We start from the raw sequence: 14,041 nt of genomic DNA on the forward strand, positions 1-14,041 counted from the left end.
GTTCTCTGTCCTCTGCATCCAATCCCTCCACAACTTGAACACTCGCCGATTATCAATGAAAAACAAAGGAACAGTTGGAGAGATGAAAGGTTAAATGGTTCATGAGCTTGGTGAATTTTGCCCTGACACACTAGGTAAAGTTTTAATTTGGAACTAGTGGTCTCCTAAATACAGTAATTATCACCTTGACCACAATACCAAACATTACCAACCATGTTTAAAGTTATGCGCGCGCACACACACACACAGACAGACAGACACAATTATGGGTTTCATAATGAAGATTTAACACTTTTAACATACTCTGAAGGGAAAGTCTTGTTACAAAAGAAGTCTAAAACCCTAATTCGAAAAAGTGAGGAAGAAAAAAAATGTATCAAATACCTAAATGCCAACAATTTGTATCCATTTTAGCTTAGAATGAGAAATTCTTCCTTCTGACTCCTGTCTATCTGTTTTTATATTGTTACATTCTATATGCTGTGTATACTTTTCCAATTTTGCATTTGATGTTCTGTCTCCAGAGGTAACTAATGATACTTTAATCCATATATATCCAGTGTTTATTTTTTCCACTTGCAGTTCTATCATTTATGAAAAGCTTCAACATACAAAGATTGCTTTGCTTTGTTTTGTACCAATCTTTATAAGATGATTATCCTGGTATTTTTAAAAATTATTCATAAACAGTTTCAAAAGCAAAGCTTTGCAATAGATTCATCTTCCTACTAGCTAATAGCAAAATAACCATCTTCATATTGTATTCTTCATCTTGGAGAATCATAATAATCTAGAAAGATGACAGATAATTGGGGGCAAACTAGAAGTTGACGAAAAGCTTCAGTGATATATGAATTCAGAAGCCTGGAATTTATTCATAAAACTCATTACAGAGATGTGAGTGCAGGAGTGAGGTTTTCATTGGACAAATAGAGACGTGTCAAATACAGAAAATACCTGAAGTCACTGCTAAGGTTTTTATGGTATCCATAGCAACAAAATTATCCATATTGTATTGAGGTCTCCGGCTGGTCTAAGTCTAGTGCAAATGGACAGGCTTCTATTTCCCAGGCAGGAAATAGCAGCAGCCCATCCAGGAAAAAATGGGACCTGCATTTAAGGTGATCTCTTGAGATGGTGAATGGTAATGCACCTGACACAGAGTGCAGAGCTGACCATAAAAGTGAAACCAAGCCTGAGATCTAAGGATGGGGGAAAAAAAAACCACCAGTGAGCAATGGCTCTGACCTCCTCAACTAAAGCAAGATCCCAAAGAGTAAATTCATGAGGTGTTGTGTTGGGCAGGAAACAAGAGCTATGGAAGGAGGGAAGAGGACCGAGGAAGGAGGGAGTTGGAGCTAAGAAGCTAGAATTAGGGGCCCTCATGAAAAGCCAGGGGTGGAGAACACAGCAGTGTTCTTACTCCTACTGAAGGAAGAGAGCATAGCTCTGTGGGTTTCTACAAGCTATGCACTGATCTCTGAGTCACTGAAATTTCTTTGGAAATTAGGATTGGAGAGCTACCTACTGAAGCATGCCTGGGCCACAGCAGGGTGCTCTGTATGAATGACTGAGCCTGTGAATCTGAGTGTAGTGTATTCTGGTGGACAAGCTTCAGATTTGGGAGCCCGAATGCCCAGTGCAGTTATTGGGGAATGCTAAAGATTTGCCTTTGAAAAATGTACGCTATACAATAGCTTTGTAATTGTGGAACTTACAGTTCATGATCCTATATTTGAAGTATCCATGTTGAAAAGGAAGAAGAAATTCTTCAGAGTCCCTTAAGTAGATAGTTTTCTTTAAAATTTATTTTGTGCCATAACCCTCTTGGAGAAAACAAATTTTTTTTCAATATCATTCTGGTATTTTTAATCTAGAAAGAATAGTTACTAGTATTTTAATAGATATGCCCATGCAGCCTAAATTTATACACAGGAGCCTATTAAACCATGTAGATTCCATCTGAAAATGCAGCATGTTATGTTTAACAAAATGAGAAATTACCTTCCCTTAAATGAAGCAAATGACATCTACCTTATAACACTAGAAAATTAAAAGATCAATGTGCAGCATTAGACACAGCCTGCTTAACTTGTATCCCAGTCTTGAGAAAAAGATCCTGCACATAGTAGGTACCCACAAATGTGTTTGATAACATATTTCACTATTCAGTTTATACCTACCTTCATAGAAGAGTAATCTTTCTTGAGGGAGGGGAACAGTTCTATTTTATTTTCCAATAACAAACCTATTAAGGGAACTTTATTTCAAAATGTTAACTAATATTTTCATTGTGTCTGTGTCAACATCGATGTTCACCTCACAAATATTCCACAAAAACCTGAGTTTTAAATCAGTAGGAACTGTGTTTCATGCATAGGAAAAGGCTATATTAAAATGGTTTTCAAGGATATGCAGATTTAAAATACTAATTATTATTTTAAATGATCTTATGCCAGCTTACTATAAACCACCCAATATATTATATCACATAGTCAGTATTCCCACTGGGATTTAGCAAATGTGTCTAGTGATTTTATTTATTTTATTTAAAAAATGTCAATGCTAATATTTGTGGTAAGCCTGAAAAGTAAATAATTAGATGACTAAAGAAAAGAAAGAATGACATTCCAAAAATAACATATCTAAGAAAAACATAGTGGTGGGTATGAGCATCCTTAATCTGTTCACAGCTTCCAAGAACCAAGAAGTTCAAGTCATTGAGGGACTTTTTTTCCGCCTACCCCCAGGTCTAACTTAAACTGTCATTAAAAGTTTTCCTTCTGCTTAATTCTCATGTACCCTTTTACCTTTAGGTCAAGAAATACAGGAAAAACTAATCCATTAACTAGAAAATTAAAAATAATATCCTCAGAGTTTTCATCCTGTATATTATTTTCTGCTGAAAGCCTTTGAGTTAAATGTTAAAATTCTGATTTGGAGTTTCATTTGTTGGTAGTTGGTGGCGATAAGCTGCAGCCGAACACTGTGCCAACAGCAATGTTTTGATGGAAGTGTATTTATACCAAGGAAATCGCTCCTGGCCACACTTGAGACAGTTGTTTATTTGCTTTATTGGATTTTTTTCCCTTTAAAATGTCCTATGAAAAAGGCCTCAAAGCCAGACATGACTTTTTCCTTTGTATGCTTTTCTTAATTTACACATTTTTTTAGCTGAACAACCTAAAGCCATTGAAATTTCTCAGAATACTAAATCTCTTGAGTTTTTCTATGTAAAGTTGAAGTGATAATGAACAAAATTGCTGTGAAGATTAAAAGAAATAATGTGGCGAAAGTCCTAGCACCGTGGTTAGACCATAATAAGCAGATTTTCAATAGTCCAAAATATATTCCATGAGATTTGCTCACTATACTAAAACTGAGTGCTGAGGATAGTGTTTTTTTAGTAAACTTGCTAAATCTAAAGTATTCCACGTCTCTATTCAATAGTAAAATTTAATGTAAACACTGTATTCAAATAATTCCATTTATTAAAAATAGCTATTCCTGTGCATTATTATTGCCTTTTGCATGGATGTACAAAATAGCTAGAGTAAGAATTTGGGTTTGTTTGTTTTTTATTTAGTCTATCTAAAGGCAGTAATAAATTTGAGGAAAATTCTAGTAATTATATTACATTATATTATATATAATATATATTATAATATTCAATATTATATACATTAAAATTAATCTGCACATTAGATCAACTAAAAGCAAATATGGCAGTCAATAATGCCTTAAGAAACGAAGGTCCCAAAATGAAACTTTTTCAGTGGTTTGAAATTACCTCCAGTTGTACTCTCTCAGAATTCTTCCTGTGACACCCATGTTCCTCTCTTTAACTTTCTTTGATTAAATAATGTTCCTCTGTTCTTACCACCTATTTTCTTTGTGTGAACTTGTCAAATCATCTCAGTCTTGTCTTTTGTAATTTAAGAGGCCTTTATGTAGCTCTCTAAGAGACTCTCACAAAAGTCCGACTAGGAGAATAATTTATAAGATTTAGAATGAAGGGCCATTATTAACATTGTCTTGCGTGCATTCAGCATATAGCCTCCCATTCACACACGGCGGGATTTTAATTCAGTCATCAGAGGTAGAAGTCTCTAAGAGAAGTCTTACGAATAATATCATTGGTTACATGAGCTTGCATTGACTTCCACTTTTTAAAAAAAAAGCATGGACTGTTCAAGTAGGTTAAAGAACATTAGAAAAACATGTCTTGGGGTTTTTACTTATCTCTACTGTTCACACAAGTATTTCTGTGGCTATAAACATGGTATCAAAAGTGGTAATTTTATATGTCCTTGGGTTATTATCTAATATTCAATAATATGCAAAGTGAATTTCTTCACTACAAGGCTAAATGCAGAGAGAGCATGCAAGAGTGGATTTTCTGTTTTGAAGAGAGGTTAATTTTAAGTGTTTTTACTTTATCAGAGTACTCCTGACTTGTGTTCAACAATCATTGGCACTAATGATGTTTATGCGGCTCAAAGAAAATTATGCTTTTTCTTCCTCTTTCAGTGCCCAATGTCTTTTTCTTATTACCACAGACAAATCTAATTACTTCTGATAAATTTGAAGAGCTGTGATTTGAATCATGAATAATTCCATTCCAGACAAAGTTAGATCTCAAATATTCCCATGAAACTCAGCTTTTTAATAAGCCAGTTATACATGGATGCTAAATAAGGAATATTTTAACTGATAACACTGGACCACTATAATAGAAAACTCTTTATGTGCATTTTTTGTATATACTTTTTTATGTTAAACAGAGCCTATAAATCAACCTCTTCTATTATCCAGAACTCACGACTTCCTCCTCTCCATCCCCTGTGTGTTCTCATTGAGCACTGTTCATAGTGTCTGTCTGTCTTTTGATATCTCTCCTCATATACCTCATGTCTCCTAAGGATTCCTAACATTACTGAATCCTATCCTTGAATATAAAGAAATGATAGCTACCAGTACTTGAGCTCCTGCTGTGTGCTGAATGCCATTGTAATCAGCTAAAGAAAATGGGTACCACTATATTATTGACTTGATATAGAAGAAAACAAAAAGAACCATTAAGCAATCAGGGCAGTCATATAGCCTCTACCTAGCCAAGCCCTCTACATCTCTCTATGAGCCGCTCTCAAGACACCAAGTACTTATTCCTTGCCTTCAGTATGGTTATATTTTTTACATTTGATTTTCTGTTTGTGTGACTAATGTCTGCTCATTCTACCATGCCATAATATATTAAGATAACATCTAGTATTTGCTTGATGAATAATTACAGTTGACATGAATTAAGCTTTGATCATGCTGGCCCCTGCATCTTAATACCTAATTTTCCCAAGACTCACTAAGGTACTTAACCAATTTTACCTCTCCTGAACAGATGAGGAATCTGAGGCAAAGAGAGGATTTGTCAAAGATAACAGAGCTAGTAAAGGATGAAACCAGTGTTCAAACTCAGAAAACTGGCTGGAGAGCTGTGCTCTGAATAAAGGAAGAGATGAATTAATGGCAAATTAACTTGGAGCGTAAGGGAGAGGTGACATGGGATGTGTGTCGAGATAGAGGAACAGTCCAGGCCCAGGCGACAGAGCCGATAAAACCAGGAGAAGAATCCCTCTGGAGCAGAGCCAGCCCTGGGGAAATCCAAGTGCAAGGACAGTTGTGTGCTGTGCTGGGTTAGCCAGTTCTGTTGCTAATGTGTTTTTTTTTTTTTTTCCCTCCTGCAGTGCCACCATGGGCCTTAATCGCCATAGCCATAGTTGCGGTCCTTCTCGTCGTGACCTGCTGCTTTTGTGTCTGTAAGAAATGTTTGTTCAAAAAGAAAAACAAGAAGAAGGGAAAGGAGAAGGGAGGGAAGAATGCCATTAACATGAAGGACGTGAAAGACCTAGGGAAGACCATGAAAGATCAGGTAATGCACTTATTTACCCCTGTGCACTCTTCAGCTGATAAGTCACCAGGAAGGGCTTTGTTCTTTTATGCCAGATGCTCACAGGAATGAACAACTTGTGGCTACTGTTGCTTTTGTAGAGATGTTTGACAGTCCTTTCAGGCATTACTCAGTCTCCCAAAGTGTAGTGGAGACAGGTCTAGTGGGTTTTATTTTTTTCTTGTATACACACACACACACACACACACACACACACACACACACACACACACGGGAGGACTCTACACCATTAGGTGTGGCTTCATGGACTTGGCGTAATAATTCCTGAGCATTTTTATTCCATCTCCTTAACCAATCTTGATTAGAATTAAAAAACAAAACAAAACTAAACTTTAATACAAGGTACCTGAGTCCTTTCCCTCTTGGACGGGGGCTCTTCCTGACTCATCCACTGCCCTTGGTCTCTGTTAAGTAACTTGAACATCCTTGTTGATTGCCAACATTGCCACACACTCTGCCAGCTCAGCCAGCAGTTGCCAGAAATAATAAGTTATGTGTGGTGAGGGGAGATAGGATCCAGTTATAAAGAACAAGACAGAGTTGAAAGACAAAATTTTATTTCCTCGGTTAGTGATCATAATTAGAACCATGATGCTGTTGACCCACTGTGTGCCTGAGCTGTCTTCCCGTGCATAGAGAAGATATTTGAGTTGTTTTGATGTTGCTGTCTATTTTTAACTATGTTAGCTGGACAACTTAGTCAAGGTAAAGTTTTATGAAAAGTATTAAATGTTTCTTTACTTTTGGAATAACGCTTATATTAAATGTTTCTAAAGAAAATTTAACTCAAGAAACAGAATGTAAAGATTTTTTTCATAGAAATATTTGTAGTTATTGTTTCCTATCAGATAATTTTGTTTTAATAAATAAAATAAAGTTTTATTTATTCCCAAATAGGAACATGTGTAGGCACTTTTTCCAATTGTTTTATAGTATTAATTACTATTAACTGAATCATTAACACATGAACCGAAGAACCATTTGATCAGGTGTTAATACAAGCCTCATGGTACATCCGTACAGCTTCCTACTTGCCCACACACTCACGTTCTGCCCCTCCTTCCCAGTTGGAGTTTGAAATTCCTTCTTGAAGACACTGTAGTGTCTGTTGACCGCAACTTCCCAGGGGCTCACTTCTCATTCACTGCAGTTCAGCTTGGTCTCAGGGCAGTAGAATGGATGTGAAATCCGTTCTAATGTCCAGAGAGCTTTAGCCTGAGCTCGGGGTAGCAAAGGTTCAATTTCTCTGGCAGTCTCTCATCAGTTACAGAAGCTCATGTACAGCTACAGATAACTAAGAAGGATTTTTCTCTGTGTTTAATTTGTTAAGTAGATGTTCAAATTTTGGGTTATAGCAAGTAGGATTTAATACTGATTTTTCTTCCTTTTTTATTCATTTAGGTTTTTTTAGACAGGATCACAGATTTTTTAATCATTTTATAATTAAGTGTAGAAATAACTTTCCTGTATGAACATGGTCTAGAAAAAGGATGTTATTTTAGCAATAGCTTTGAAAACAATAATTTGAATGTATAGTGCTATTATTTTTATAATTATCATAAAACTCAATTGTGATTTTTCTTGTGTACTGGAATTAACACTTAAAAGCATTGATAAATGTTAAACGGTAACTGTAGCATTCCTTTCTAGGATAAGAAAGTTATATTTTCATTTGTGGATTTGTTTTGTATGATATAATAATATAATTGATGGCTCAGTGCCATTATCCCCATTACACCATGGATAAATGACCAAGATCTCACATATAGGCTTGATGGTGATTTCCCCATCTGTCTCCTACTCATTTGGATGGAGAGGGGCAGAGAAATCTGAATCAAATAAGGAAATACTAGGAAAAAGTCAGTGATAGTTGATAATAACTTACTGTTACAGCAAAGTATTTAGAATTCCAACCACGTAAAATGGTTTTAATTACTTTAAGCCAACCATTTTATGTACTTAATCCTTGAGCTAGGTATGATTTTTAATTTTGAATTTATAGAGTGAAATATAATTGGAATAGTGAAATCATCATGCCCTGATGATAATCATGTAACAGTAGTATATCAACCAATCCTTACAAAAAATAGCTAATAGCTTAAGATGAAAAATAGAATGCACAGATTTTAGGAGAATGATCTGTCACGTGATGTCCTATGACCCTCCAAAGTATACCAATGAAATTCACTTTCAAACACGGTATTTTCAAAATACTTTAAGCAGCATCTCACAGTGAACATGGGGACGGGAAATAAGATCAGTATATGGCTCTCTCATTTAAAGACAGGACAGACAGGAACAATTTTTAGATAAAACTCCTAAAGCTATATAGGCTTGAGGGCAATCAATAAGTTAGTAATTCCTTCCAAACTCCCAGAAATTCAAATTTTAACACTCATGGCTACATATCTTCTCTAGAAAGGTTTTGTAACCTTTAAGAAATAATCTTTTAAAATTCAGCAATGACTTCAAAAGTAAACTGTAGATAGTATATATTATGTTACAAAAGAGTCATATATAGGATTTTTTAATATCTTGAATCTTGAGATCACTAAGCATACAGGGGAGATGATAGTAACTTACAGAATCATAAGCTTAGAATGGTCATTTCTCCATGGTTTTCACTGATGTGTGTGGATATTTTAATTTCTATTTCTTCCTTCTATGTCCTCCTTATCTGTGTTATGTCTCATGACTGTTCTGGACTGTCCCTTGCGGTAGGTCTCTTCCGCTGCTAGCCATTCCTAATCAGTGCTGGTGGCTGGGCTCCACAGCTGAGGGCTTCCCATTCTGACATCAAAAGGCTGAACTCAACTGATCTGCAAAGATGAAGTGTTTCGTTTTAAACAATGTCAACATGGGCTAAATAGAACAGGATTTGCAAGTTTTACATAGATAGAGAGGAAACAAAATGCAGCCCCTCATACTACCTTTTTACATGCCTTACCAAATCCCATGTGAACGGTGTAATTTAGAATGAGCAAATACTTTTTTTGGTGACTGTGGACTAGATAAATTTTGAATGTCAAAGCAAACCACAAGCATGTCCTTCTAAACCTGGGAACTCAATAAAAGGCCTGATATTCCCAACAAAGCTTCCCTGTTAACAATTTGCGTGACTTCAGAGCTCCTGGGCTTACAAGCCTTTTCACGAGGTTGTTTTTTTTTTTTTTTTCTTATGGAGGGAAAAATGTTGTACTCAAGATATTATAATAGCTACTGACTTAATAGGTCTGAATTTAATGTGATGGTACAGGGTACGTCTTGATGAAGCTCGGCCTCTGGGACAGGAATAGACTTAATCACTTCGGTGATGAACAGGAGCACTGAAAAATTATCAAAAATTTAGCCCCATTTCATGCAAAATAATTGCAGAGACGGTCCTGCACCTTCTATTCTGGAAAAAAAAAAACCACTTAGAGAAAAGGAGATTTAATATCTTGGCTATTTCAAATTGCATTGGGCTGAAACATGAGATATAAATTGTCAGCTCTGAAAAGGGACTTTTGAAAAAGTATTTAAATTCATGATTTTTTTTTTTTTTATACTGTGGCAATGGAATGACATGTAGGTATTTTCAGTCAGTGGGTACATTAAGGAGTATTCTATTCTTAAGAAAACAATCAAACTATTACAGGGAGACAAACTACCTAAACTGTAGTTTTCTCTATACACCCTTTATGACAGTGCTAAAGATTATACACAGGTAGGGTTCTCAGGGACAAATGGCGTCCTCTGCCTAAAGTGTTCGAGCTAGACGCGGACATCTTAGTGCCATTCATTGGTAACTGTGCAGGTCCCTGCTTTGGTTCTTACATGGTTATTTTAATATTCAAGGAAGCACCCAAGTATAAATGAGTCTTTCTAAATTAAGTGGTATGGGCTAGCCACATTTGAGAATGGTAATTTTCAGTTTTTCAGACTCGTTGTAGACTCCTGAGCTGTGTCAAACAACACAAAGGTTGACTCGTGCAACAGCAGCTCAACTCTGCTCAGATGCCCTTCTAACCAGAGCCGAACCAATGAGCCCTGTCAGTCTGGCTGCAAACGGATTTGGGGGTCATTGTGGGGTTGGCTTGAAGGACCCAACCAGGAAGACATTATAAATCCAGGGACAGGGGTTGCTATTTTAAGCACCACTCAGGGTCTCTGTGTGATGAGTGAAGGGAGCTTCTTCACTGAGGATGATGATGGCAGAGAAAAGGTCCATGTAGGTAGGGACAGCAAGATGGCGAGCCATGGTCTGATGGCCCTGTGGCCTCTTTACAGCCTGGCTAACACTCTCATATTTGACTTCTGGAAGAATTCTCAGATCAGCTTGAGAGCTGACAGTAGTTACATAATAGTAAAAACTCTTCAATGTTGTCAGAGATTTAAGACGGTCCACGGCTCACATGCCTTATTTCAATTTCTGTGAGATTCTGCAGCTGCTTACACTCAAGAAAAATGAGATAGTAGAAGGAAATGGATAACATTTGCTCATTAAAAACAAGTGAAAAATGACCAAGAGAAATGTACAGTGACCAGAACAAAATATGTGAATGGCTAATATAAAGCTTTTTAATTTTTCAAACATACTAGTGAACAAGGAAATGGAACTTTTCATAATTTTTAATTGTGAAGAATGAACATACGTGAGTTTATATGTATATCCCCATAAGGAATCTACTATTATAAACCTTTGTAGTGGAAATATCTGGAATAATTTTTACATACTAGGGAAATTTTATATACTTTAATTTTTGAAGGACAGATATTTTGTGTATTTTATGACATAATGATCGTTCAGGTATTTTAATTTATATTTTACCATTAAGATTGAAGAATGTTTAATTGTTTAGGTTGTTTGAGTCTAGTACTATGGCCCTGTTCTTTAATGCAAAAGGAATTTTACACCCATACAAGTTTTTCCAAAATTACAAACATAACTCTTGTCTTTGATATTAAATAAAGTCAGATCAGTTTAATTCAGCCTTGCTTTCTGTGGAGCTGTTATGAAAATAAAATGGTAACGTTCAGCTGGAAATGGAGTGAACTTCTCTCTAAACATGCATTTGCTGGTGGCATGTTTTCTCTTAAATGTTACAACCATCTATGTGAAACACAGAGAATTTACATTTCCTGAGGGTCACTCAGCCATCTTCGGCACAAGCAATAAGGCAACAGAAGGCCATGCATTCCATATGAATCTCTCCACTGCATGTACCAACGATGTTTTACATGATGCTGAGCACCTCTGCAGCTATGAGAATGTGAAACCCAGCCTGGATACGAGCATGTCTATCATATTAGAAAGAAAGAGGCAATGTAATCAGAGCCAAGAGTAATACCAAGTTGACATTTTCCTTGCAACACTTTTATAGTTTTGCTTGCTGTACTCTGAGGGGGGCTTCTTTCATTGCTTCCATGTTGCTTGCTGATTGGGGGGCAAAGGTCCATGCACAAGTGAAATTAAAAAGCATATGTATGTGTAAGCAACAAAGGAGAATGTCTTAGACAAATAGATTTCAGCATCATAGTGCTTGCTTCAAACAGCTTGGAGGTATGGCCAGCTTAATTTGGACTTTGCACAAAATTCATGGGAATTTTTTTTTCCTATTCACAGGCCCTTAAGGATGATGACGCTGAAACCGGACTAACTGATGGAGAAGAAAAGGAAGAACCCAAAGAAGAGGAAAAACTTGGAAAGCTCCAATACTCACTGGATTATGACTTCCAGAATAACCAGGTCTGAGGGGAAAATGTCTAATTCCATTACATTTTCTGAAATTACTGAGTAGCAATTGAAGCAAGATACTCTTCTTAAAACATTTCATTTGCTCTGAGGGGGAAAAATGCAATTATCAAAGCTATTGATGAAATCATTTCTAAGTACAGGCAGTCCCCTAGCTGCTAATTTAACTTCTGGTAATTAGAATTCACAGTATTCAGCCGATTACATCTACTCCTGGCACTGACAGGGGGCAGACAGAATACAAATTAGCTCCAAGCCTTCCATCGGTCTGCTGCTGAGAGGCTCCCAGCCAGCGCTGTCCCAACAGGTCCCTCGGTGTGAATAGGAATTGTATAGACTTAGATCTCAAACAATATCAGGGGCCTTTGGGTCAAGCTGCCATCCAAGCCCACATCTAGAGAAATAAATTTGGTAAGCAACAAAAGAATGAAACACTGGGCAGTGCCTTTTGGCTCTTAAAAGGCAGTGATACCTTATATGTAACACCATGATGCTAGGTGAAAGTCCTTCAAGGGACTAGACAGCAATTCTGTCAATGCAGGGAGATCAGCAGCTTGATTATCAGCCCAAGAAGGCTGCCCAGAAATGACAAAACTAAAGACTGCAGAAAAAGCATCCCCACTTCAGTTTCTCACAAAGTGGCAGAGTGCATTGAGATCAGTGACAACAGTAGCCGCTTTTCACTGAGTAGCTATTATCCAGGTAGCTCCCAGTGTGGAAAATGCCTTCAAAAACCCTTCTAGGTAAGATCCATAATGTTAATAACTATCCCTTTGCTTTCTGAGTCTCTAAAGAGTAAGCAGAATAAGCTGAGTTCAGAATGTAGCCCTTGAGCTACTAGGGAGTTCAGAGATGTCCCACTCATTTTGTATCCCTCTTCCTTTGCTGGGAGAGGAAGGATGGTACCTCAGTATGGTTACTGGAATGCAGCCTATGCTAGTGGTTCCCTGTTTGATGAACAGTGAGTGGTAAGTGAATCAAACATTAACAGTCGGCTTTGATGGCTGATGTCCAAAGTCAGAGTTGGAAGCAGTGGCAGCAATTCTGTATTTTATTTGGGGCCTGATAGTTCGGGTCTTTGAAGCTTCAGAGTAGTCCCCTTGAAGGATGTGTGGGATTTAAAAATGCTTTTATTTGATCAGCTTTATTATAGCCCTGGCTAGTTATTTCATGATACATTCTAGATACCTGCCTATTGGGTTTAGCTTTGGTATGTAAGTATGTATTTATAGGGAGACCAATAGGGAGACCACTAACATCTTACGATTAATTAAATACATTTCAAGTCATTTCTACTACTTCTACAAAAAATGTGAGCATTACAATTTAGTTGGATGCAAAGTAACTTATATTTACATAATCCAGGAAAGGTAAAGGTTAGCTTACATTACATTACCATGGAGGTTTCCAACTTTTTAACATGCCTTTATTTACCCTCCTTTTTCTCCATTCATATTTCCCAGTAGGTATCTAGTAGTATTTCATACTGATTAGGTATAATTTTGAAACTTCTAAATATTTTTTGTATATATGTGTACCATGTATGTACAGTGTGGCTATGGAGATCACAAGAGGGTGTTGGATCCCCTGGAACTGGAGTTTTATACACATGGTTGTAAGCTGCTGTGTGGGTGCTGGGAATCGAAGCTCAATCCTCTGGAAATACAGCAAGTACCATGTCTTCAATCCAACAGTACTTTTAAGAATAGAATTGATTCTATTTTAATTACAAATGTTCCTTGCTAGTTTTCATCATCACATGATTCCTATGAGTTAGGGAAGGAAAAATCTGAGGAAACTTGTAGACAAGGCTGTAGTCACATATGAGTATTTGTTTACCAAAAAAAAAAAAAAAAAAAAAAAAAAAAAAAAAAAAAAAAAGATCTTAAAATCCTTGAATTAAGAAGCATTTGTGGTGGGAAAATGGAGTATTCCATTTAAACAGAATGTGAAAGGAACGTTAGAAGAAATCACTCCATCCTCTAAAGACAAGAGACCCAAGTCTCTAAACTATAATAATCACGCTTTACCAAGTTTCAGTTATATTTGTAATGTTGCCCAAAAGAAAATCATTTGCAAAAAAAATGAGAATGAGGAAATGTAGTATTACTTATAACAAACAGAGACTGCGAGCTTTCCTAATCGTGTGTTTATGATCTAGTGTTTCCGTAGCTATTCTTGGGCCATGTCTCTGTTGGTGTACCTGCCTTCCAGCACTCACTGCTCCTGCTGAAAGACAATGCCACAAACTAGACAATGAAGCCTCAAAGTGGAAACAGCATACTCCTCCTTCAGGGTAGGATCCAAGTTAGATCCAAGGGAGCCAAGCGGCCAAATGCACT

The 14,041-nt window shown here is 36.8% G+C and overlaps 1 protein-coding gene across 1 annotated transcript in view; it reads left to right on the forward strand.

Moving 5' to 3' along the window:
• Nucleotides 1-14,041, forward strand: part of Syt1 (synaptotagmin 1) — a 195,495-nt gene that overhangs the window by 40,659 nt on the left and 140,795 nt on the right. The window contains exons 2-3 of the mRNA XM_059245321.1: nucleotides 5,742-5,926; nucleotides 11,571-11,693. Coding sequence (XP_059101304.1) covers nucleotides 5,742-5,926; nucleotides 11,571-11,693 — 308 coding nt within the window. The remainder of the gene's footprint in view (nucleotides 1-5,741; nucleotides 5,927-11,570; nucleotides 11,694-14,041) is intronic.

This window comes from Peromyscus eremicus, chromosome 18 (genome assembly GCF_949786415.1).
Source record: "Peromyscus eremicus chromosome 18, PerEre_H2_v1, whole genome shotgun sequence".
Taxonomy (NCBI): Eukaryota; Metazoa; Chordata; class Mammalia; order Rodentia; family Cricetidae; genus Peromyscus; species Peromyscus eremicus.